The sequence below is a fragment of the Dermacentor albipictus genome, chromosome 2, assembly GCF_038994185.2.
Source record: "Dermacentor albipictus isolate Rhodes 1998 colony chromosome 2, USDA_Dalb.pri_finalv2, whole genome shotgun sequence".
NCBI classification, from domain to species: domain Eukaryota; kingdom Metazoa; phylum Arthropoda; class Arachnida; order Ixodida; family Ixodidae; genus Dermacentor; species Dermacentor albipictus.
In genome coordinates, this window is record NC_091822.1 from 64,300,867 (window position 1) to 64,328,404 (window position 27,538).

Genomic DNA, 27,538 nt, shown 5'->3' on the forward strand with positions numbered 1-27,538 from the left:
ACAGTGAATGGTGTGCGAGAAAGAAATTGCTACTGTTACGGCTTGCACATGCAGCCCAACATCCAGTGGCACAAAGCATGCATGTTCAACCAGTGCAGTGAATGTCATTCCTCCATCCAACACTCCGCCTCGGCTCGAGAAAGGGAATGGCAACGTCGCGTCTTGGCTGAAGTGGTCGCCATGCTTCGACAATTTTCAGCGAAATTTTTTGCAGCTAGGCGTTCACGTACAGTACTGAAGGTGTGTTTCTCTAGCAACTCTTCATCGTAGGCCAAGGAGCATTTAAGTGCAACGTCTTTTTCAGACGATGCAAAGCACTGCGCTCGGCTCAGTGGAATCAAGGCTTGTTTGAGAACACGTGGTTGGGGTGCATGACCTTTCCAAAAGTGTTTTTTTTTTTTTGCTAGCTTTGCTCACATTGGTACATGCAAGATTTCCACTATCATTACACGACAAAATACACTTTCAGAGGTGCAGAGTCATTTTAATGAAGCTGGGTGTGCAACTGTAGACATTTAGTCACTGTACTCCGTTTACCTCTCACCCCCTCCTCCCTCTTTTTCTGGGTTTTAAATAAAGATTAGTCACTATTGTGGCACCTGTGAAAAGGAAGTGCTTCTAGCTGGAGAGCAGCCTGCAACAAGTTGTTCTGGTTGGTTGCCAATGGCAGGTTTCACATGCATAAATGTGTGGCTCATAGTTTTAGCTGTGAATCAATTCTCCGAATTGGCACTGTTTTGCAATGATGCCAGCATTTAACTACACAGAGCAATAAGGACCAATGCAATTTTCCTTGGTTGCCCGTAGTTTCATGCAATTTACATGGTTTAGTGACAAGATCCTTCATGCAAATTCGCAACACATTTGTCTTGATGTCTGCATTCTGTCGGTCAAAATTTGGCCTGTTCATTTGGGCTTAGGTGTTGCTTGCGCTCATTTACTACCTTGGCAAGCAAGCTTTGCGAGAAGTGCGCACATAAATAAAGTCGTGCAGGGTACAGCTGTTGCTGCAAACTTGTAAAGATTTGATATTAGATTGAACCAAAGGCTTCATCGTTTTGACCGCTGGTCCAGAATTATGGCCTTAATTATGCGTAAAGAATGGCTGAATAGTATAAAACTTGCTTAGAAAGAATTGAGACTTTCTACAGAGTAAATCGGGCATATCTGCATTGCAATATGAGACACCCGTTTCTTGGGTGGTTCTCGTTCAGTTCAGTCCATTTCCTTAAAGAGGAATCTTTAGCGTGAAAGCTCCTATCTAAAACACTATATGGGAACAGAGAAAACAGTTTTCTTGCCAACCAAGCACCGATTTTGATGAGGAGCGTTAGTTTTGAAAGAAAAGTTGAAATGTAAGGACTATAGGAGGCAGATTTTTTATTAGGCCATGAATTCCTTAAGTTTTCTTTAATTGCATAAATTTTAAGAACAAACTATCAAGTTTGCAACTGTGCAATTGGCAATAAGAAACAATATCACAATTCTGGAAAATGTACACGACACATATAAAGCAGACAAAAATTGCGAGATTTCAGATGAACTGCATTTGTATATTAAATTTGTCCGCTTGAGATGCTCCAACAGATGCAGTTTACAGAATTGCAATGGTATTTTTTTTTTTCTTTTGCAGTGTAGTTGCAAATTCATTAACCTTGCATTTTCTTTAAGTTTGAAAGTTTTTGTGAATTTTTGTAGAACATTCAAGGTCCTAAATTAAGATTTTGCATCCTAGGGTTGCTAAAATTTACCTTTCTGTCTTAGATGCGAGAAATTTCATTAAACCGTTAATTTCAGGAGGCGAGCTTCATCACCAACGTACTCTCTCCCCGCTTTGCCCCGTATAGCCTCTGCAAGTGGAATTCCTTCGCTGCGTTCTCCCATACCAGAGCCAGAGGTTCGCATGTTGCATACATCACGGGCCCCACCTTCCTTTCTATTTTCCTTGCATTTTTGCTGCACGGTACACTTCCAGTCACGATATCATAGGTCAGTGCCATAGGAGCACCGAGGCAGACAAGTGGATAAAAAAGGCATGATCGCATGTTGAAACCTGTTAGATACGACACTTTCAACAACCAGAGAATACAAAGTACGTCCCTCTTGCTATGGCACGGAGTGAAACAAAGACTCGTAGACGTTCGGCTTGGTCTTGCTTCTTGCAGCTTTATATAGTCCAGTGAAACAAGAGATCAAACAACTGCTGTAGCATGGAATAATTCTCGAAGACACGGCGAGTGACGTTCCAGCAATGCAATTTTTATAAAAACACTTTTGCGTCTGATCTCGTCTCTCTGGCTGGCAGCACAGCTCCCTTGAGAAGGGCACGCAGAGTTTGGTTTGAAATTTCAGCCGATGTTCCAGCACGCAGCGATGCGATACGTGATCGTCAGTGTGCATTGTATGCACTACGCCTATCTGCTTAAAATGGCCAAACTTGGCGAGGGGCCCGTTGCACTGTTTGTTTTGGTTTTAGAAAAGCTGTGTACTATCCCTTCGGATTGGCACACCCCTGAAGAGCCAGACACCTGGCCAAGGGGCTACTCGGAGAATAGAAAGTGGCAGCATTGGTGCATCTTAATACATTTTTTTTTTTATTCGGCTTTCCTACATCCAGCGGTACAGCAGCGGCATTCAATGGTAGGAGACGGGGAAGGCAGGCAGGGCAACAGAGAAACTAATGAACGACACCTGCCGCCACACTTTGTTGAAGAGGAGGCGAATTGCACATAATATGAAGAGGGCATCACAAATCTCACACAACAGAGGTGGCAACATGAGGAAACCAGAAAGAGGGAAAAAAAAAAACAATTGCTAACATTGCCACATGTACACATATAATAAGTACTGTACAAGAAAGAGTCAAGCAATAAAAAAAACCTGATTGGCAAAATAAAGGCACCACGAGAAAGGATTTAAAAAATATATATATAAAGGTGTCCAGTGGCTCCCAAACAAGCCAACAATAGCAAGCAGCACTTTCTATGTATACTGGGCATTGTATAACCGTCTGTAATTGCCTGAAAAAGAATGAGAGTTTTCATTTTCGGATGCCAAGCATAGCTGGCATAAGCACTTGCCAGTCTGCTCAGTGCAGCGACACCAATTAGAAAAATTCAAAGAAAAATTTTGACAGGAGCTGCAGCGTAACATATTCAGCTTAGCACATCTTGGTGCACTTGATTGATGGCAAAGCTAAGGATGTTCGAACAAGGCAGGGGCCGTAATGTTGTAAATTGTAACATGACCAGACTTCAGAGGGCATCAGCATCAACCCCCCCCCCCCCCCAAGTGCTTTGGCAAACAAACTGCTGAGGCTTTACAAACAGTTATACAAAACCCACCTGCCTTCGCTCACGAGCATCCCTATAAATATATATCTGTAGGCGTACATTGTATACACATAGGACTCAGCAGCACGCACACACACGCACACTCCTACTAGGTCACTAATGTGAAGGGTTGAACATTCGCCCATGCTGCGGCCAATTTAACCAGTCTTCCATGTGCAGCAATGTGGTCTCAACGAAAATTCAAAAGCCCTCATGTCTGAAGATGACTGGCTCTAAATATATAGGGTCCCAAAAAGACTGTGCCACTAGGCAAATTTGCGCGTCACTCAACATCAGCGTCTAGTGCAAACGCGAGTTTACGATAAGCTTATGCATTTTGCGGCAATTTCTCGCCAAAACGTCACTGGGGAACCAATTCTCAATGACTTTTGCGCTCCCTACAGCTGGGAAAATTTTCTTAAGCGTCACACTTCCCTATGAGCAGCAGCGTTTACCGCACAAGTGCCAGAGTGTTAAAGTGCTTAGGACATCCCCTCATCTTGTTTTAAAAGCACTGTTCTGTACCCACTAGAAGCAATATTAAGCCAGTCCTGCCACTTTGTGGGAGACTTATCAGCTCATGGGAGCGGTCACTACACCACAAAAGCCCTAGACGCCACCGCCAGTTAATGTTGCCCACACTTCTATAAACAATGCCAGAATAATACACAGATCTGCCCAGCAGAGTGAGCAGTGAATGTTGAAGCCGCGTGCGTAACAGTGCATGCAGAGTTCACCTCTAAAGAGCACCTCCAAGCAAGGATTCACTTGTGCTGTCAAACCAGCGTCAGTAAACCGAAACCCACATTTTCACAATGCTGCTGCCTACCGAAAATTCCCCCCTTTTTCCTGCCCAAGCAGGCACATGAGATGACCAGTGGCTGCCAAAAGTAGCTTATGAAGCTTTCTTTTTTTTTTAACTTTACATGTATCAGAACAAAAGACAGCACACCTCCAAGAACGGAAAACAGCAACAAAGGGCAATTGCAAGCAGATCACTGCTTTTATAACTTCACTATACTACAACACAGTATCGGAGGAAAACATAATGGTAAGCATCCCTCACACTTCTGTTACGATCGAACACACTGTGAAGATGGCACCAGGAGAAAGATAAAAGACTTAAAAGAAGAAACCGACCGACTTTATCTCAACTTCATGCTGCAGTTGTCACCAGCTAGACCTGCTACCTTTCTAAAGTCTCTGCAGCCAAGTAAAATAATTAAAAATGTGTATTCGTAGAAGTGCTTGCACAAACAACTCTCCCAAGGACAACCAGCAGGGAGGATGAAAGCAAGACACAAGAAGCATGCACATAAATAAACAAATGCGCTTATGTTTTATTTTATCCTCTCTGCCGGGGCTACAAGAAAACAAAAGGAACAGGGATTAATATTTACAATTCCTCACGAGCTTCGGGTTAAAAGACGGCCAAAAAGGAGCGCCCCCTCAATTTATAGAAAAGAGTGAGGCACGCATTTGAGCTGGACAGACAGCAGCGCATTGAACTGTGGGTTCAATCATGGTCATTACAGAACCTAGAGGCATTACCAAGAACGGCACAGTATAGAGACAAAAACAACAGAAACCAGAAACAGTGCCTACCCTCTGCATGCAGCAGAAGAAAACCCGTTCCGCAAGAAGTTCACCTAGCAAAAAACATAGAAATGAAATTGGATGTCAAAAATAACACTGGGCAACACATCGGTAGTGTCCAATTCCAGACAAGTTTTAAAAAAAAACATGTATATAAGATTGGATTGGACAGGCCGCTTTTTCACTGGATCATGTCCCTCAACCTCTTTTTTTTCTGTTTTTTATTCACTCTCTCTCTCTCATTTGCAACGAGTGCAACAGCCTCGATTCACTGCTTTCTTCTCCATCCGGGACTGTTCATCTTTTTTCCGACCGAGCTCTTCAACGGGCCTCCCCAGCTAACACCACATACCCGTTTCCTGGCTCACGGCATTGCACACATCGCTGCAGGCATCGCAAGATTCTGGGGCGTAGATGCACCTGTGATACATGCACTGAAACACTCTTTCATGGCAGCTGCAAGACATTTTTCACACAAGACGCACAGAACTTCAGGTGTTCTAGAAGTTCGAGCATGCATACGCAACAGAAGAAAGCCAAGTCAACAGCCACGAGCGTCATCTCGCTGCTCACAGTCGCCAGCAATCGCACAACCGAACATTAAACGAACAGTCTCTCTCTCACCGCCACAAACTCGTTTCTCCAGGAAGTCCTGACAAGGCTGGCAGAGCATGGCAACATTTTGAAACCCTGCAGACTGCACAGTGCAGTGTCACCGTAGCGTTGCTACCTTCTACCCCCATCCCCACTAACCACCCTTCAAGTTGCCAAAGACACTCCTGTAACATCCGTAATGCACATGGAACTGTCTGCCTCCGGCGAACAGCGCCCAAGCTACCTGAAACTAAAAATACAAAACAGAAGATGGCACAGGTGCACCCTGGCTGACAATGAAGTAAAAAAAAAAATTCTGGACAGGCGGTGCCCTCAACACCAAACATGGCGTCCACTTGAAACGTAGGCGAAAATCCTGCGCTCACGAGCCACTTAGTGCGTCGGGCAGTGGCATGTATAAACAATGCGGTGTTGCAACAGCAGCAGCAGAAGAAGAAGCAGCAGCAATCTCGAGTGGTTGTTGTCAACAGCTGGCGTGCAACAAGCCAGAGGAGGAAGGGTAAAAGAGGGCGGGGTTGTGGTGGTGGTGGCGGTGGCAGCAAGGCTGTTGTTGCCAGCATGGGGAGAAAAAAAAAATGTTGGTGTGCAGTGGGGCAGTGGAAGAGACTCGGGAGGAATGAGCTGAGTCACTGCCAAGGCTCGTCTGCAGGAGGGACTGCTGCTGCGGTCAGTCGAGGCTCCTCGGCACGCAGTGTGCCACGCAACGCTCACGGCGGCGTGTGGCATTAGCGGCATTCCCACACCTTGACCGTCTGTTCAACGCTGCCGGTCACCACGTACGGCGCCGTGCGGTGGAAATCTGCACACAGACATACAGGGGCCATCACAGACAGTCGGCACGGTCGCCTGTGAGAAACTTTCCCTCAATGCGCTACATCGGAAACATTTCAATTGAGACTACGAGGTAACGAACCGCACAATCAGTCTGCAGCCTGTAGGTGAATGTATAGTTAACGATTGTCAAATTGACGCGCTATTACAATAATAAAGCTAGAGATGACAGGGAGCTGATGAAACGAGGCAGTCTGCCCTGAAGTTTACACTTTCTTGTATGCACGAATTCTTATCGATAGCATGCTACAGATGGTTGCGAACTGTGTACTTTCCCATTTTCTGAGCTCTCTTAGATGGCCAGCAAGCATCTATTGGGCTATTCAGAAACTATTAATTCAGTCTCATTGTCCTAGTTTCTTTTTCCTCCGCATGGGGATACTTAAAGCACCTCTGGAGAAGGGGCGTGATGGGGGCAGGTTGGGGGCAAGTTGGCAAGCATTTCCTTTTCTGGCGAGGCCGTGTCTGCGCACGGCTGTTAGCGCAGCTGTGCACATACACAATCTGCGCACCGTTTTAGAGGTAATCTGCCACATGTGCAAAGAGTGGTCGTAGTGAGATGGCCTGGCGTCACGTGCGCAGTCTTCCCACGCATTTAGTACTGGACATAGCGTAGTCACGAGTTTCAGAGAGCACTGAAGCGAGAGGCAGAGGAAGCTTGCGCTTCCAGCTGCCAGCACTTTACACGATGCAGTCGTCCCACTGTGGCAGACACTGTCAGCCATGGGGATGGAGTGGATGCGAAAGTGTGGCGAGCTTCGCTTTGTACCGCAGATGTGACGGTATCGTCGACACGGCATGAAACTGTCTTCTGTTGCCAAACCTCAAATTCAGCAAAATCAATTTTCTTCTCGTTCAAATTGCTTTCTTCAAATGCCCAACAATTCAAAAAAATTTCGCGGCCCCTTTCATGTACGAAAAATCCATTGATGACTGTACTTACTTCCATAACTGGTCAAATTTAAAAACGATGCTAATTGCTGACTTTATAGGCCTGCTAAAAAATTGGATGTCATAAAACCACATACCATTTAAAAAATTACCTTATTGATGAAACTAGCTTATTGCACATGAAATAGTCCTGTATTTTATTCTGCTTGGACGATTTCGCTGCCTGCGATGCACGCACTTTTCCACATTGTCTAAAGAGTCGAAGCGGCTGAGGCCGCAACTTTCCACATTCGCGCAGACGTGCCAGACTAATGCGAGTGCACTAATCACTTCGGATGATGCTGGCAAAGAATCGTCGCTGCTTTCCTCATTGTGCCCGCTATCACTTGTGCTCGGTACGATGTCAGCAGTGTAGTTTTCATTTTCGGGCTCTCCCTTGGTGGCGACACTATCATCCGCACTCACAAACTCATCGACCATTGATCCGTCAATTGCTTCCAGAAATTCTGACAGCATGCTCCAAACTTCGGCGACACCGGCAACAGCTTCGTCGTACTCATCAGAATTTTCAGTCACCACCGGGCCCGTGGAAGTTGACACGTCCGAAGCAATTTCGGATGAACCACTTGAACACAGCTGCCTCGATGTGCGCGTCGGGTGCCACGGGCATCGAGTCGCGAGTTTGTCCACTTTAGCCCTGATCTTCCCCTTATTCTTCCTTCAAGATCGTGACAAGAGTGCTTCCGGAATCTCACACGCTGCGGCGACATCCGACTTTTCACCGCATTCGAATCGATTCACGATTTCAAGCTTCACGGCGAAAAGCAAATTTTGTCACTTTGCGCTAGCCATCACGGTAGCACTGCAGCACTGCGGGAAAAGGCCCACAAGGCGCAAACACAATGAACCAGAAAAGCAGCAAGGCCACTCGCACTTCTGCTATCTTGTACGACGAGGGCACAGGAGCCTCCGATTGGCTGTCTGAGCAAGCAGTGCGGGCGGGCCATTTTTACTACAAGGGGGTGTCGACGATTTGCATGACGCAATGCGGTCACGAGGCAGAGCTGATAGATGGAGCTGTCGGATTTCCCCACCGCCACGAGGGAAAGCAAACCTCTGGGGGCACTTTTGTGCCGCTTGATGTTCGATATATCGGGAGTCTCTGCTATTTTTGTTCAGTGTAAGCCTAATTTTTACTATATATACTCATTGTAACCGTTCCATGTTCAGAAATTGTTCGATATACAGGATAATTCGATGTAAACGGGTTCCACTATATTAAAACAATCAAAATATGATGCACGTAGCATGAACACATGAACAATGCATAAAGTTTTTTTCGTATATTTTCTAGTAACATGCAAATGCTAAGTATAAAGCTTTGATGTAGAATTTGTGGTGCCTGAAAGAACACATTTACAGGCAGCACCTCAACTAGATGCTGCCAACACACTGAGGGAGGCTCGGAATTGCACTTATTGCGCATATCATCTGAATCGCCCCTCATCATCTGCGCCTCTGCACCTACAGAGTAGCAACATGTAGGCACCCTTGCATTTACCAATTTCAACACATGGCCCTACAGCGAGCTTTTCCTCTCGAGTTTGTTACATTAACTCTATGGCATTTGGCACATCGTAAGCACCACAATTGGAAACAGTGGTGTCTACGCGAACATCCAAAATCAAATTTGGATGGCATGCCACGGTGACATTCAGTAGGCAGGGCTTTGTGGGCACCACACCACTCTACCGTAAAGGTCACAGTGCAAGGCACTGAAAGAGGACCAGGAGCACTGTGTAAGGGATCACAGGCAATCTTTGATGGCCCATAGAGAGTTTTAGAATAGGGGCCCCAAACGTTTTGGGGCCCCAAAGAAATAGCGTCAAAGCCACTGCACATGCGTGAGACGCAAACTGTGTTTGGGTTTTGCGTTGGGAATGCTATTTCAGCGATTTAGCGAGAGCCCAAATAGCGGCCCCAAAAGCTTTGCGTCAGCAAACATGGCGGCACTCATGGAAGCGACAGCTCTAACCTAGCACCAAACTGGGTTCGATTCGTGGTAACGTGTGAAGTTCACAAACTAGGAGATGTGACTGCTGTTATCGCTTTCTCCCAACTAACGTGTGTTATGAAGATTGATTGATTAGACGCCACTGATTTCGAATTCGATTGTGGAATTTATGGCTCGTAGGCCTAACACGGCTAAGCTTGGCTGGTGAAGGCACGTAAAGTGGTTTTGTTGCTCAAAACTAAGCGCAACTAATTGTTTGCTGTTTACAGAATAACCCCTAAATTGTAATTAAACGCGAATACACGCAAGTCAAAATTACTAGTCCTATAATAAAAGGATGTATTTTATTTTATTATTTCTAATAACTTTTTTTTTAAGCCGTAGTGGCGCTGTCAGTGCAAGAAGCTATCCGCAAACGCAAAGCCATAGAGAAAGGAATGCGCAAAGTCCTATTATAAAGCTTTTCGCTCCTGCGTGCCCCAACGCTAACACCCGCAAAAACTCTCTAATTTAAGCTCCACTTCTGGCAAACGCATTGAAGTGCTTCTTGCGGCAAAGTATTTCTGAAGTACTCAACTTTAACATGCACTTCATTTTGCTAAAAATTGTTTCAGGGTCCCTTTAAAGGGGAATAAGGGGATCAGAACTAACTTTTTTGTTTCTTGATAGAAAGGGCTGCAATTTGGCATACACTGCACATTGCAATAAAGAGAAATATAAAATTTCATGAAGATATCTTCATTATTCTTTGTTTTATGAAAAGTTAGAAGAATTTATAAGTTCCTTGCATGTCGAAAGCCTGGCACAATAACGAAACATGGTGGGGAGCCGGGAATACTTCGTATGTTTGCCCAAATGTCTAATCTACATAAAGAAAAAGTCAGTATTTCTGTCCCCCCTAATAATTTTTTTGTTCCACATGAGATGAATGTGACTGTTTCACTGTACAGAGCCTTGCAGTTATTATGAAATAATAAAATATTAGAAAGAAATAAGCATTTTAAGACTGTCTGGATGTACAGCACAGTTTATGGATCACAGCAAAACAAACATGATCAAAATCGGTCCTGCCATTGCTATGCTGTGCTTTCCACGAGCGAGGTGACCGACAAAAAACACACATTTGAGGAAACAAGCTGCGAAGTTTTGCAAGCAGTACATATTAGAACGCATGAGCGCTGTAACATTTGGCATCATTGCTGTCAGCCATTTTCTTGCACCCTTGCCTCTTCGTTTGCAGGGCTTCGAAAATTTCTTCTTGAGCTTGCTGGTCCATCAAATTGAACTTCCGTTCAGTTGCAACATTGAATTATCAATAATCCGAATTATTGAATTATCGGGCAATCAAAAAAAGCAAGTATGAATGAGAAACATTTCATTTTGATAAATTTGGGACTCCGCGACGAATGATACGGTTTCATTCCACGTACGTCGATATCTTCTCGGCGCAACGAATTAAGTGAAGCCGGCCACGCTTTCATGTGCACTTTGCCCCCTCAGCTGACAGCGCCGCCTGCGCTGCGACGATGCTATCAGAAAAAGTGCCGGCAGCAGGGAGCGAATGCTTCATCCGCCTCTCGCTCCAATGAGTCACCGAAACAAGATTACGTAATCTCCAATACTAAATGCATGGTAAGACGGCTTACACGGTGCCACATCGTCTTGGCACACCCACTTTTTGCACATGCGGTAGATTACCTCTAAAGCAGGATGTGCGGCTGCTGGGCGCTCAGCCGCGCTTACAGCCAGGCGCACCACAACCGAGACGCGCGCTTGATTGCATTACCATGAGCTCGCTCCCCTCCCCTTCTTTCCCTTCGCTTGCGCGGGAAAGTGGCAGTTGTGAAGCCACCATCTTTCTTGTTTCACCCTCGTACACTTTCATTCACACCTAAACCACAAAGTGTACGGGGTGGGATACGATCCTATCGCACCGGGACTTTACATAGAACATGATACGGCTCCCCTTCGGTGGTCTCACTCTTGACTGAGTGAAGAGGTGCGTTTGCAAGCAACCGCTTGTAATTCAATCATTTGACCATCTATGTCTGCGGAAGTTTTCATTTATTGCCTCGGGATTCCTTTTCACTGGCAGTGAAATTTCTTTATATTGAAATCGTACACAAACGCACTTCATTATATCTAGGTTCTAAACACATGGTGTTTAATGGACAAAAGTTTAATGGACACATGGTGTTTAATGGACATGGTGTTTAATGGTGTTTAATGGCCCAAGTTTGTCATTGCGTTTTGCTGCATGCACATATGCTTGCCCTTGGCCTAAACATTCTGCGGACGCAATTTCCCAACGATGCCTTCTGTGCTATTCCTTTTTCAACGTTTTTCACGCTTCGTCAGTGGTCACAACGATGCTGCAACACTCCGCACGCGTTATAATTGGCATCTGCTGGCCACGAACAGCAGATAAGAGTGGCACAGGAACGAGTGGACATCGTCGCCGCAAATTGCGGTTCACATCTCAAAACAGGGAGATGGTCGAAATACGGGCTGGAATTTCGTGGCAATGCTTCACGCGGAAGCAAGAAATGCTGCTCACCGAGCGAGGTGCAGAAGTGCGAGTGTGCCTCGAGGGTCTTGCAGCAACGCTGGTGCGCCAGCTCCCAGACGCGCAACGTCTTGTCATCCGAGCAGCTCAGCAGGTACTTGCCACCAGGGTGGAACTTGACACCACGCACCCAGTTGTCGTGGCCCACCTGCAATTTAAAGGACATGCATGAACGTGCTGGTCCTGACCTTCTTTGCAATGCGTTCACCCCCTCACAGTTGAGTGCTTTCTCATAATTAAACCCCCCCAAAATTTTTTTGCAATGTTACCTAACATTGCAGTGATACCGTCAATCATGTCAGCGAAGCTATTTGTGGATAGGGTTCCGTGCATTTTTCATGTCCATCAACAAATCTGCATGAACAAAAACTATCATCATCAGAAATGGCTCAAGCATAGTCTTCTTCCACAGCTGCCTCGCTGGCGCTCATCATTCCAACATAGAATTTCTCTCTTCTGTCGTCGTAATGGGGAGGCCGCATTAAAAATTATTTACGGGAGTACAAGCCATTCATTGTCTTACGTGACGGACAAATTTCTGGTTTGGCAGCCATAGAAATGCTTACACATTTAATAACAGAAGTGATACGAGAATGTGTCGGCGTACCTATCGTCACAATGAACACGGATAAGGACAATAAATGTGTTTGCACCTTTGTTCAAAATTCTCTGTCACCTCTGTGTCGTGTGCTAAACAGCACAGCTGGTCATCCACCTTCACAAAGTAGAATGGCTCATGTTACTTTCTTTTATTTTTTTTACTCTTGCCATAGCCGCAGACAGCCATTTTCAATTCAGTCCTGAATGCATAGTACTCGAGTGCCAACTGGCCCTTCATATCGTCTTTCTAAACATGATTCTGATAATGGATGGCCACGTATGCTCCTAATACCGTATTTACTCGCATAATGATCGCACTTTTTTGTCAAAAATATTTATGCAAATTCAGGGGTGCGATTATTACGCGGGTTAAACTTTAAAAAAAAAAGTTTTTTTTTTTTTTTCATTTCAAGTCTGCTGCGGGATTACAACAGGTCAACAAATAAGCGGCTGCCATTGTGTGTAGTGCGGTACACCAAAACAAAGATGGCAGCCGGTGGAGCAAGCCGAGAGTGCCGAACGCGATTTTTTTTTCTTCTCATGAGTACATTCCGTGCATTGAAACAGTTTCTTCCGTATCAGTAATGAATAATATCATTAATATCGGCAAGTTTGCGGCAATAATGTAGCCATAGCCGTAACGTAACTTTGAGGGGACAGAAACAGAGGGCTCGCTTAGCTGCTAGTGACATAGAAACACGTGGCCGGTATGCTGCGGAAACTGTGGCATTTGTCTTCACTACTATCCTAATACAGCACGTTTCCACTAAGGGTGGGCGAATACCTTAGCTGTGTTACAAGCATCGGCGTATGAATAGGGTACACTTCTAACATATCAGTGTAAACGTGGCTACTATCATTGCCGCTCGCGATTTGTTGCGTGCTCACAAGTGCAGACGAGAAGAAACGAAAGGCGCCGTTTTTGTTGTCATTGGCCAAAACCATTATAAAGCCTACGCATAAAAAAGGCAAGTTTGGTTGTAGCTTTCTTTTGTGCCATGGACGTGGGGAAAGTGACGAAAGGAATGGAATGGGGCATCTGCTTAAGAATGTTTGGTGCATGCAGACCGCCTGGTTTGTCTAGAGTCGTTTGCGTAGCATTCGACACTAATCGTCTAGTCTAAGCGTAGCATTCGACACTAGCATTCGTCTAGCTAATCATGATCGCATGCGCGATCATGATTAGCTAGACTTGGCACACGACATATCGCTGCGGCAAGTTCGGGGTGCGATCACCACACCGGAAATTTAAGAAATGTAATTTTGAAGACGAAATCCAGGGGTACGATCATCACGCGTGTGCGATCATTATGCGAGTAAATACGGTAGTCCTCAGTATGAAAACAAGCTGCTTATTTTGTTCATTATGCGACATTTTTGTTTTTGATAAACCATGCTTTGTAATGTGCAATGTATTGAGAGAAGCTTGCGAACTTTGTGAACACTGTCAAGCTCATTTGCAACAATACTGGGTTTAACAATATATCAAATACAACAATGAGCAGTCGATGCCCCGTGAACTTTGGTATGCATTCTCTAGGAAAACAAAATTCAAAGTGCTGCTGAAAGCCTTCGTTTAGCCATCTGGTCATTGCCACAAAAACACAAAAACGTGCCGTTTATGCGAAAGAGACACTATGTGAGGGATGCTAAGAGGTAAGCTTCCCTGCTCCACTAGAGACAGCCATCAACAAGGCAACATGCAAATACAGTAAGACGTCGTTTATATGTTCTTAAAGGGACTGTGGGCAGAAAACGTACCAGCCGGGAAAACGTAACCGTGAGGAAGGACGCAAATCACCACAGTGCAGTTACTACCAGTGCGGTTATTAGATGTCTCGGTACTCATATTGTGACCAGGAACGGCACGTGCACACGTTTGTACTTAAGGGACACGTACGGTGTTCCGCGACAGTGGCCCTTCCGCAGTATTTTTCGCACGCGTCAATGCATAACGCAGTTAGTTCCATTGCACCGAAGCTGACTAAAGATGACCGGGAACTGTGACCTGCAAGTAAGACCCTCGGAGGCCCCAAAGTAAACGTAGCCCTGTACTTGTTGCCGGTAGGTTTTCATCGATGCACACTTTTTCGAACGCTTCACCGACTGCTCTGTGCATGCATTATCCCAATGTTTGTGCAGTGCCTGGCTTTTGCAACTCTGGTCGTTTATTGCAAACTTCGGTCACTTGCTGCAACGAATCGGTTGCTCACTGCAACATGCGAGAGCCAATTTCTCCCTGCACAGTTACATTTACGTGGCAGCCACCTTCAAATGCAACGGAAGATGCGGGGACACTGCAGAATGGCGCTGTATCAAATGGAAACAAATACATGGGAGTCAATAGGATTTAGGTCGGGACAACAAAAAAACGACGCAGCAGACAGGAAAACGCAACAGTGAGGAGCGTATCAACGCGGTTCCACTGTACAGTTCTGGGGCCCACTGTGCTTTTGTGGGATATTGTGCCACGTTCGGTCAGCAACCTGGCCAACCTGCTCTTCACAGGGAAGAGCAGAAGCATGCCTTGGGGAAATACAGTTAAACCTGGATGTAACGAACCTATATGTAACGAATTCCTGGATTTAACGAAGTTTTTGAATTCCCCAACGCTGCCTCCATTGAAGCCCATGTATTTTCGACCTTGATGTAACGAACGCGTTGCGGCGGTTAGCCTTGATGTAACGAACTCCCAAAGCTGATCAGTCATTACTTTTTGCACTTTTAAGGAAAATTCGGCCGAAGAAATGCTCTAGATTATTGAATATTAATATTGTAAGGAGCCAGCAGCTACGCGAACGCCAGGGATTGCCGCGACCGAGCAAAGTTAGCGATGATGATGATGGCGGCAACTAGCGCCGCTCCGTGCCTAACGTAGCAGTCTTTTCAGGCTTTGCTTGTCTAGCGTGACGCCAGGTGGCATTGGTATCGGCAGCTGATTTCTCTTTCAGATTTATTTTGTTTCGTATAGATTTGAGGACAAGCATTCTTATTTAGTGATTTTTATTTGTTTCAACGGCTTAGACGCACTTATGTGTAAGAATTCACTTGAAAAGCAACGCTGATAGCCGGTTCTTTCATTGCCAGGGCGCGGGACGATGACGAACGACACTCCATGACGAACGGCATGCGTCACTTTTTTTTCTTTCTCTATGGATGCGTTGCATTCGCCATTTTGAGTGTTGTCCTGCGTTCTGCACGTGTGCGTGTGTCAACTGTGCCCTGGTACTGGTTTGTCCGACTTGTTTTGGAGGTGCTAGGCCTGCCTGTCGGCGTGTAGTCGTGCGTCTCCGCTTCTAACTACGTCGTCGGTTGGTCGTGATGAGTTCTGCTGCCAGAAAACGAAAAGTTCTGTCTTTTGAAGACAAACTCGCAATTTTAAATGCTGTCTCCGCGGGCGAGAAGAAGAAGGACGTTGCCGCCCGTTTCAGCATTCCAGCGAGCACATTATCAACGATTTTGAGTGCGGAACACAGCATCAGAAATGCAGTGGAGTCGGGAACAAGCTCGAAGAAAAAAAGACTGAAGCTGTCCACATACACTGATGTGGACAAGGCAGTGTTCACATGGTTTTTGGACACGAGAGCCAGAAATGTACCCATAAGTGGTGCGATCTTGCAACAGAAGGCAAAGGATTTTGCGTGTATCTTGGGCCATGATGATTTCAAGGCAAGCAACGGGTGGCTGCAGGGATTTAAGAGCCGGCATGGTGTCGTCGGAAGAGTAATCAGCGGCGAATCTGCCTCCGCAGACAGCAATGCTGCTGCTTCGTGGGTGGCTGACGAGCTGCCTGGAATCCTCTGAGTCGCTTCGAGGCGGCTGATGTCTACAATGCCGACGAGACGACTCTATTTTATCAGATGCTTCCGGGCCGCACGCTAGCGTTAAAAGGCGATGACTGCCGCAGTGGAAAGCAGAGCAAGCTCCGCATAACAATTCTGCTGTGTGCCAACTTCGACGGCACAGACAAGCGAGTCCCGCTAGTTGTCGGCAAAAGTGCCCGTCCCAGGTGTTTTAAGGGGACGAAGCATATGCCCGTGAAGTATGTGGCGAATTCCAAAGCTTGGATGACTCGGCCAATATTTTCTGAGTGGTTGAAGGAATTTAACCAGGACGTCAAGCGGCAAGGCCGTCAAGTTTGCCTACTGCTGGACAATTGCTCAGCGCACCACGTCGAGGGCCTGCAGCTGTCGAACATCGAACTGCATTACTTCCCGGCCAACTGCACGTCTCTAATACAGCCCCTGGACAAAGGGGTCATTAACAGTTTTAAATGCTGTTACCGGCGCCGACTAATCCAGAAGATACTTCTCGACATCCGTCTGGAACGGGAGATGAAGATCGACATTTATCAAGCAGTCGAGATGCTTGCTGCCTCCTGGCAAGAGGTCAGGGCAGAAGTTATCGCGAATTGCTTTTTAAAGGCCGGAATAGCCAAAAACGCACGGGCTGGTGCCGACGAGGAGGAGGAGGAAGACCTTTCTACTCCGTCCGATGTGGCCGAAGCGTGGAACGAGCTATGCACTAACGGTGGTGTACCCGACGACGTTGAACTGACTGACTTTTTGTTTGCCGACAACGCCGCCGTGGCTACAGAAGAAATGTCTGATGCAGCAGTAGCTGAAAGCGTGCAAAATCCCGATGGCGGTGATGATGGTGCCTGTGAGGCAGATCCGTGTGACGTGCCTTCTGCAAAGGAGGTGATGAACGCAATGGACGTTATGCGCCGTTTCGTCGGCTCGCTCGACGATGAAGGAGCTCTACACGATTTAGCTTCTTTGGAGCGGCGTGTTGTGCCGTCACTTGTGCCGAAGAAGCAAGCGCAAATTACGCAGTTTTTTGGTGTAAAATAAATGCTTGAAGGGTGAGTTCACCTTCGCGGATATATTGAGCTATTTGGTTTCGTTTCTGCATCATTCGTACGAGCCTTCACGCGAAACCTGCATGTAACGAAAACCTGCATGTAACGAAAAATTGCGAGCTTTTGTCAACTTCGTTATATCCAGGTTTAACTGTAAAGGAAAGCAAGGTCCTTCAGGCGAAAGGCAAAGCACTCCAATGATAGGACATCCCGTTATAGGAGATCCTATGATAGCCTATGCCTATGACAGGCCTATTATAGGACATCAATGATTACAGCCCTGGTACCTTTCGATAACTTGAAATCTAAAGTACAACTTGAAAGCCATTTCCTCAATAATTTTTCTCTTGCTGCCTGCTCAGCTTATCCCGCTGATTTCTTCATGACTGCAAGTCTATTTCAATTCTGTTTTTTTATTATTATAGTATTTGAAGTGCAGTTCAGGGCATGGCATTCTTGCTTTTCCAGTGTGTGACTTTTTCTGGATTAATGATTCAACTGGTTGCTCACAGTCTAGATGCCTGTTGTACAGTCGCCTCATGAAAAATCAGAACTAAGAAAAAAACAGGATATTGTAAATAAAATATTAGAATGGTTCTACCCTCAACCATTCATTTTGGAACACACAGTCCTTCAAATGAGTCTTCTATCACATTTCGTAAGTCGCTCAGGCTTGGGACAAGCCCAAAAGAAGAAAAAAAATTTGTAAATAAAGAAGTTGTGGAGAACCAATGTTGAAATTTCTGGTAACCCAACAGAAATATTAGCCCTACATCTGTCAATTTTGATCAAAATCCAAGAAGGAAGGAAGTTGATTTGAAAGCCACGTCCCCCCACCTCGTTAATAGAGCTTCCTCCAGCTTAATGTGGAGGGCTGTCTTTGTCTCCTTTGCGTCGACAATGATGCAAAGTACATTCTTTGTTCTTTGATCTTGATCATTCATGGTCTGGACACCACTGTCCAACAGGCAGTCACCTGTTGTGATGGGCAAACCACCGCCATTACCATTGCTGTCGCCTGTTGTGAGGCGCAACTGTTCCACTAATAGCTTCACTGCTTTTTGTTTTTTTAAGAATGGCGGCAGCCACGCAAGTACACTGCAGCAGTAGTTATGCAATTTAAGGGCACAATGGATGCATTTGAGCAGTTTTTGGACACAGTGTTATGTAAGTAGATTATTTGCAGACTGTCGTTCTAGAAAATTTTGTTTAAGGCCAACTGCAGCAAAATTTCACTTGGGCTCAATTGACTATAAACACCTAGCATATACTCTCACAGTTATCTTGGCAAAGCCACAGGGCTGTTAACTGCCTAATTCTGTTACCAGCAGTTATTAAATAGCGCCTATGCAGACGACGCGTGCTCCTGGCGGCAAAGCAGCAGCGACGTGGATACGGTGAATATTGAATAATCTCACACAACTGTCGATCTCTCAGTTGCACAGTTTTGCGCCTAGGCAACCAGGAGCATTGCTCGCTCATCATTTGCGAGTTGATGGGCATTTCCCTCGGCACGCATTCTCCCGGTGCACTTGCGATTTGAGCTGTTGCAAGAATGCCGATGCATTGCATGGCAGTCGGCTGCTCGAATACATATTCGAACACGAGCAATGGCTGTGCACTACACACGATTACGCTACAGGAAGGCCGAACACATCTTTCCTGTCCCAGCTTTCCGAGCGCAAGCATGCACTGCAACACGGCAGGCAAGTGCAACGCATACCAGCCTATGCGCAAAAGCGTGTAAACTGCAGTAGACGAAGCTGCACTTCAACAGCACAGTCACTTACCCATCAAGATCTGCTTGGCAAACGCTTTCTCAAGTTGACTATATGCCGCAATGGCACACTAAAACCAAAGGTAACATTCAAAGGTACCGTATTTCCTCGCATAATGATCGCACTCGCGTAATGATCGCACCCCTAAATTTTGTCGTCAAAATTCGATTTTTTATTATTTCCCGCGTAATGATCGCACCCCGAACTTGCCGCAGCGATATGTCGTGTGCTAAGTCTAGCGAATAATGATCACGCTTACCACCTGTCGAATGCTACGCGAACGACTCTAAGACAAGCCAAGCGGCCTGCACGCACTAAACATTCTTAAGTGGATGCCTCATTTCATTACTTTCATCACTTTCCGCACTTCTGTGACAAAATGAGGTACAACCAAACTTGCCTTTATTACGGGTTGGCTTTATAATGGCTGATGTCAACAAAAACAATAAAGGCGCATTTCGATTCTTTTCATCTGCTTTTGCACTCGTGAGCACACAACAAATCGCGCGCGGCAATGATATTAGCCACGTTTAATCTGATACGTTAAGGGGGGATGAGGGTCTTGAAAACTTTTTTTTATTTCTTAACATATCTTCCTGAAAATTGGCATGCAGATATATCTTTGAATGCTGATCCCAAATATATATTCAGATTTTATATATCTCATCTACAAATGAAGATATTGCAAAATAATTTATATCACATAGGTCTTTTCTTACGGGCCATTATGATAATTTCTTAATTAATAAAACTAGTTTCAAAGAATAGCTGTCATTTCCAAGGGCTCACTGTACATCCTAAAGCTAAAGAAATTTTTAAAAAGTGATCATATAGGTCATGAATGAATAACAAAGTATGAAGAAAAAAACAATGTGGGAGTAATTAGCTTACATCTGACCTAATTGCTAGTCTATTGGGTTTAATGAAAAAATGGAAAGCTTTAGGATGTAGTTGAGGTTTTACTGAAAAAAATGATACCTAATTCAATAAAATCAGTTGATGCAAACATTATGAAAAGTTCTGTAAGGCAAAGGCATTTGATCAAAAAAGCAAAGCTGAGAAAATTGCATTCAAAGTTTTGCTTACTCTGCCACTTTTGTTTACCGATCACATGGAAAACTTTAATGCTTTAGCATGCAGCCCAGTCATTACTGAACACAATAACATCAAACTCACAGAAATCTGTTCATGTAAAGATTGTGAAAACCTCTGTGTTGCATTGGCACTTGACAAAAAAAAAAAAGCTCAGAAAGTCGTCTTCACTTGCTGCGCCGACGTTCATTAGCTCGAACTTGCGGGAAGTCGCGGACTTCTTCGCCAATGAAGTTTTAATGTAGTCTGCATACTTTTCACGCCCCGCGCACTCCGCGCAAAACATCGTGTCGAAGCGTTGAGCACGCGAGCTCGGTTCAGCCGCGTCCGTCGGCACTGTAGCGGCGTGCGGAAACGCCGAAGTCGACGTTAGGCTTAGGTCAGCCGGCTCGGCCGCTTCCGACGACACGGAATCCGAAGCGACTTGCAGCGTCTCAAAAGTTAGCATTTTCGACGGGCTTAGTCCAGGCGCATCCACCGGCACTGCAGAGACTTGCGGTAACACCGAAGTTGACACCGATCGGCACTGCCCAGCCGCGTCCACCGGCGAAGCTGTTGTTGGCGAGCTCAGTCCAGCCGCATCCACCAAGGGCACAGCAGCTTGCGGCATCACCGAAGCTGTAGTTCTCGACGATGTAGCACTACTATTTCATGCGCGCCTCTTTTTGCTGACTGCTTTTCGCGTGCTTGCCATAGTGCTTGTTTTCAAGCGCGCGTCTCGCGCCATCGTGACACGCGGAACAAAGACACCAGGCACGCAAAAGCAAGAAATTCGTGGTTTAAAGAAGCGACTCAATAGCCAAAATATCTACAAGAACGATAAAGAAAATGGCAGAACGAAAAATACTAGGAAACAAAGAGGAATAGGAAAAATGATGTGCGCGCCTGCGAAAGCAGACGACGCGACGGAGTCGGAACAACGCGGCCACGGGGCCGCGGCAGGCGTCACGGCCAATCAGAGGGCTGCGCCTCGGGGAGGCGCCCGTTTCACCCAATCAGCGGCTGTCTCGCGACGATTTCGCGCTTGAGAACGGGTGTCTGGGGTGCCGATCGCTCCGCTGCACGAGGGTCTACAGCGTGCCGAGGGGCGCCAGAATGGAGAGCGGGAAACCAGCTTTCAAACGAGACCAAGATGGCGCCGATCGGTTCGCGTCGCGCGGAGCTACGGCAGCTTGAAAATGAGGCAAACCTTCGCGCTTGGCGTTCAATTTCGGCTCACCGACGTTTCTAAATTGCCGTTTTTTTTATACTTCGAGTAGGAATTGAGCCATAATATTTTGTAGAGGCATAGTTGGGACATTAAAGACTTCAAAAACGCAATTTTTGAAAATTGCCATTTTTGACCATTTTTCGCGATTTCAAGACCCGCGTCCCCCCTTAAAAGTGTACCCTATTCATACGCCGACGCTTGTAACACAGCTAAGATATTCGCCCACCCTTAGCGGAAACGTGCCGTATTAGGATAGTAGTGAAGACAGATGCCGCAGTTTCCGCAGCATGCCCGTCATGTGTTTATATGTCACTGGCAGCTAAGCGCGCCCATCTGTTTCTGTCCACTCAAAGTGGACATGGCTACGTTATTGCCGCAAACTTGCCAATATTAACGATATTATTCATCACTGATACTGAAGAAACTGTTTCAATGCACGTAATGTACTCACGAGAAGAAAAAAACATTGCGTTCGGCGCGTTCAGCTTGCTCCGCCAGCCGCCATTTTTGTTTTGGTGTCCCGCACCCGCAATCTCGCATCTCGCAGCAAACGCGGGACGAAAAAAAAAATTTTTTTTTTTTCGCGGGAAATTTAACCCGCGTAATGATCGCACCCCTGAATTTGCGTCAATTTTTCTGACAAAAAAAGTGCGAGTATTATGCGAGTAAATACGGTAAGTTGTTTGCAAGGGCGATATTCTCGAGCGATCAATTCCGGTAGTGCATCATTTTCAAAATATTTCGTGCATATCTACATCGAACGCGTCGAAGTAGACGAAGGAAATCCTGTCCGACACAGCGCCAGAAACGAGCAGGAACCGCATGTTGCATTTGTCATGAAGGAGAGCGTGACGCGGCAGCCATGATGTAGATGCGGGGACAAACCATGCAGGAATGTAATGCCTCCAGATCGAAATGAGCAAAGTTTTATCACGGCGGCAGTCCGGCCTGTCTGGCCGCGAGTTTATGCGCACCTGGCACCGAGCCCCTCAAGCCCAGCCGTGCCTAGCCTCAGCTCCTTATCTTTTACTGCAGATGGCAGTAGTAGTCTGATCGGTCTGATCAGTCGATGCCTCCGGCGCTTCTAGCATGCCAGGCAGCGACCGGTGAAGTAGGATACGTTATGCCGGAGACACTAAGATCGCTAAAATTTTACCCTGCGCTTTAAAGGTGACCCACAGCAGCACGACAATCGGTTGTTGCTGCAGCGCTAGCGGACAAGTTCGAAGCAAGAGAGCGTTTCTTTGCTTGTCGAAAGCGCAAACGCAACACACTCGCTTCAGTGAACCTGAACAGCATACTGCTGGTCAGCCATGCTGGCGCGCGATGCACTGTTCCAGCTGCTGCAGTTACAGAAGGCAGGGTCAGAAAATTACAAATGCATTGAAATATGGTCACTATAACCAATAGGATTGTTATATCCGAGGTCAACAAAGTGGGTTCAACTGTGACATTTTCTTGACTGCGCCAACAAACAATCAGAGAGAGAGTAGACAAGGACAGGCGCAGACCTTGTCTGCTCTCTCTGTGTCGCTGTTCACGCAGTTAAATAAATGTTTGCTAATATACACCAACTCAACTAACAACAAGTTCTAAACTACATGCAAGATTTTCTTTCTTTCGTCCTTTCTTTTTTTCTACCAGAATACGCATTTTGAGCTGCATGCAAGCAATACTTGCTCGACTCCAACCAACATTGCATTGGTTCTTGTAGTTTGTGTTATTATAACACTAAAGCACTGAAATGAAGCATGGCAAGACAAACTCTGGATTAACTTTGATCGTTACACCCCGTAATGCGTTATTGATGAATGTGAAGTCAAAGTTCAACCGTACTGGAAATCGAGAGAACACGAGTGCAGTGCAAAGGCGAGAGCCCCCCACACCCACCAGGGTGAAGACGGCCAGACCCGTGCTGACGTCCCACAGCTTGATGGTCTTGTCCCGTGAGCCCGAGGCCAGGAAGGGTCCCGTGCCCTGGGCCCTGCCCGCCCCGCTGCCAGCCGGCCGCCGGTTGCTGTCTCCACTGCCGTTGCCACTCAGGTGCGGGTGGGCGCTCTCGGGCGCCCACGCGATGCACTCCACCACGTGGTCGTGCTCCCGAAGCTCCAGTTTGCACTCCTTCGTGCCCACCACCCACACACGAACCGTCTGCACCAAAACAACAAAAGGTTGACGGATCGCGACAAGAGTTCACCACGGTGAGAGTAAGAAACAGGGTGGCATTGCAGGCATCGTGATTGCTTCCCTGCATTGCAGGCACATGAACCATTCCACAGCTACCAGGTAAAGTCGACGTGTTACCATATTTACCCAGCTCTAACTTGCACTACATCACCCCACCCCCGCCTCCAAGAAGCTGGATCCACGATTTGCCTGCCCATGTCAATCGCACATGAAATCTAAACATATACAAGTTGCAGCAGCCTACCGTCGGATTCCGCATTGTCGCCACAATTATCGCAACATCGCAACATATCAAATCATGCAGGCTAACAAAGGAAACGCATAACTGATTACAACAGCTCATTCAAGGGACAAGTTATTTTACATGCTAAGCCAGCAACAAAAGGAGCACGTCAAGCGCTTTTCGCATTCTAGGTAGTTGCATGCATTGCAGGATGAACTGCGCCACGATCCCATTCATGATTCCCGCAGGGTCGTTCAAAAAACCTGGAATATCAAATGTAGTGGACTGGCTGCAAAGCAGCCTGAGAGTGAGGACAATGTGCATTAGGTGCAAGTAAATTTCCATTCCGTGAAGCTAAGTTCTGCAGGTTTTGTTTTTCTGAATATAAAGGCATGCAGCATTTTTCTCGTTAAATTGAGCGCGCATTATATATGGGCAAACATTGTATTCTACTTTGAACCCATAAAACAGGTTACACATTAGATCTAGGTGTGAGTTATAATCAGGTAAATGCAGCCAAATAAAGCAGAACCAAGTCGGCTGATGGCAAATGCTTCACAGGACAAATAGGATGTTGCCTCAATGATCGCCTTCAAGAGCATGCCAACAACATAAAACAGAATTACAGCAGCAATCTTGCTCTGCTTTGCAAGTCGTGTAAATGTATCCCCTATTTTAGAAAAGTCACCGTCATCCAAACGCACGCTGACCAGCGTAAACATGAAATTATCGAAGCATTTGCCATCATCACCCGACGTGGTCCTTCACACATCAGTTCACCATCCATCCAGCTATGAGACAAGGGAATCATGTATCTGCAAATCTCTGCCCACCTGCAATCGCAAGTCATTCTTTTAGTGTTTTCCTGCCATTTATGTTTTTACTATTACTTCTCTGCCTATATGTTCTCTGCTCGCACAATAAGCATAGTTGTTGGTAGTCAGCACCTATGTCATGTGCTTTTCTGTGTCCCGTCATACGGGCTGCTTGCTAAAGAATGTGTTCATACGAACAAGCCCGGCATGCCACTATTCTGATGCTTTACCACACTGCAGCTACACTTTAAGAAAATTATGGCACTCTCCACTCTTTCGGGAAGCTGCAAAGTTGCAAGAGCACCACTACCGACAAGCAGCTCCCTGCCACCTCTCAAAAAACATTGCACACTTTCATGAAACTGCTCTTTGATAGTTAAACCCCATTTTCAATCACTGGCCACAGCCATCAGATAAAAAGTTCAACAACCACATCTGAAGTTAGCAGCCACTATTCACTGAACAGAAGTTTTTTTAGCGCTGCTGTCACACAATATGACCAGAATTCATCACCTTCGCAAAAAAAAAAAAAATGGTGGCTGCAAGGTAGAAATCCCACATTGGTAAAGCCCCTAATCCAATCTGTAAACCTGTAAGCTAGTAAACCAGTACACTGAAGAGCATCAACAGGAAGGCTGGCAAATGCCCAACAGACCTGGTCATTGGAGCAGCTGGCCAGAAGGGAGCCATCGGAGTTGACACGAACCATGCGGACCCATTCTCGATGGCCCGTGAACGTCTTGACACAATAGCTGCGCACACGTGACAAGGCAAACAGATCGGTTAGCAGACGACAGCGCACAAGCATCGACAGTTTACAACTATGATTGTACTGCAAAATGTTCCAAGAGGTAGAATCTTGGTTTGCAACTATAATTGTTGCGTCATACTTAGGAAAATCTACAGCAGAAAGCAGATCCAGGCAGAGAACACGTATGACAGGATGGGTGCCAACTTGTTTTTTGTAGCACGTTCACAATGGTCATGTGGTTTGGCTGTCCGTAAAAAAACGAATTCTTTTTCTGAATAAACTCAAGTGCAAGTTGGCGCCGTCCTGTCGTATGTGTTCTCTGTCCGTGTCCTAGTTGAGATGTACATTTCCTGAAGTTCGTGAGGAAGGTTTACTTCAGGTGTTCCAACCTAAATATGCATGGGAAAAAAACATTCTCTTGGCCCATCACCCACTGAAAACTTTTGGCAAGGTTTACTGAACTTAGAAAAGAAAGCTACAAGCTACCGATTGTTATGAGCAGTTTTTCTTTAGGCAAACAATTTTTTAAATATAAAATTTCAAAACAAAGAAGCACCAAGCTTCTAATTCCATACGCCTTGGCAATAGTGGAGAATATTGCAATTATGTAAACTATATCTACCGGAACATAAAAACTGCACAAAATTGATGCATTATACACCACTCTCAAATTATACTACAGTCGAACCCATTCAAGTGCCACGAAAATTTCATTCTTATAAGCAATATTGTTATAACCGGGTTGCATGAAAAATGGAAATCAAACTGGGGGATGGCATAGTTGGTTCGAGAAAACTTCAATCACGCTGCAATCACGTGTTAACAAGCCACAGCTGTTGGCGCTCAAGAATGGCACTGCTGAAACAACTGCAAACAGGGGTCACGGGCAGCAAGTGACATTTGGGCTCTGCCGAGGCATCGCATTGGTGGCCCCAAAAGGCGCCTTTTAAAAAATGCGGGAAGGTTGCCGCAGCAGCATCTCAGCTTAAGAAATTCAGAAGAAACACTGGGACGAGATCACCACAAGCATCTCGCCACGTGCTTCCCACTGGCTTGCACGAGAAAACCGCATGTCTGTCAGCCTTGCTTGCTTTACGCAAAGCTTGCCGATACCCTTCTACAATGCATCCAGGTGCTCCAGGTAGTGAACGGGAAGGTCCCTCGCGAAAACAAGCCGACGAGGGGCTGAATCATCTAAAGGACCTACCGCGGGGACAATGTTGAGGCAGCCTGCCCTACGGCATCAGCACTGCCGTCATGGCCATCACTGTCGCTATCCGATGCAAGCACATTCGGGACGATCGCCTCACCACTTAGAAACACTTCCGTTTCCAAATACAATGCACCTTCTCACCGGCAATGTCGTGAATTGCCGAAAATAAGTGGGCAGATCAGCCATGTTCCGTTTGAGCGGCGAGTCGAACTAAAGCTACGTGACCAGGAACAACTTTGACGCAACCAACAAAGACGAACGCGAGCAATTTAATCCGTTAGCATAACTGCGCAGAATGAGGGCCCAGCGAACAATCTGGAAGCAAGCGCCAGCAGCATGCACAAAGGTGCAGCGTTGTCAGCGCAGCTGGGGCGGTCCATTTGTGTTTCGGAGGATGGTGCGGCTCAGAGCAAGGGGCGCAGCCCATTCATGCTCATAGGGGTGGAAGGGCGACGGCAGAGATGCACAAGAGGTTGGCATGCATCTCCCATGGAGAGAAGCGCGCGGCAGCAGTTTGGGTGGCGGGCGATCATGCAGTGGCTCGCATTTCACTTTCTTTTCTCTTTTCAAAGATTTCGCATTTTATTAGCTTTCGGCACAGACACCCAGCAGCCAGATTTCATCGTTATAACCGATAATGTGGCACGGGGACATTTCAGTAAGTGGGTTATTTCTTCATAGAAAACATACAAAAGTTGACAGTGCAGCAGCTTTTCATTGGAATAACCGATATATCGTTAAACCGGTATGATTATAAGTGGGATCGACTCTACTCATTTCCGAGTAGGACTTACGCAGAACTTGCATAAGCAACGTAATAGGATAGGATAGGAATAAACTTTATTTCTCCAACGGTTATTGCTGTTGGTGCTGTGGGCTAGGCTACCAGGGGTCCGTCGCCCGAGGAAAATCTTCAGAAATCCTCGACAACGGCCCTGGCCCGCTGGACGGCCCACTCCTGGC

The 27,538-nt window shown here is 46.2% G+C and overlaps 1 protein-coding gene across 1 annotated transcript in view; it reads right to left on the minus strand.

Annotated features, from left to right (window-relative positions):
- Window positions 1-2,567: 2,567 nt before the first annotated feature.
- The window catches only part of Lis-1 (LisH and WD40 domain-containing Lis-1), a 54,214-nt gene continuing 29,243 nt past the window's right edge, over window positions 2,568-27,538 (minus strand). Inside the window, exons 9-12 of the mRNA XM_065433658.1 lie at window positions 25,267-25,363; window positions 23,277-23,537; window positions 11,837-11,993; window positions 2,568-6,342 (exon numbers count right to left, since the gene is read on the minus strand). Coding sequence (XP_065289730.1) covers window positions 6,269-6,342; window positions 11,837-11,993; window positions 23,277-23,537; window positions 25,267-25,363 — 589 coding nt within the window. The 3' untranslated portion in view covers window positions 2,568-6,268. The remainder of the gene's footprint in view (window positions 6,343-11,836; window positions 11,994-23,276; window positions 23,538-25,266; window positions 25,364-27,538) is intronic.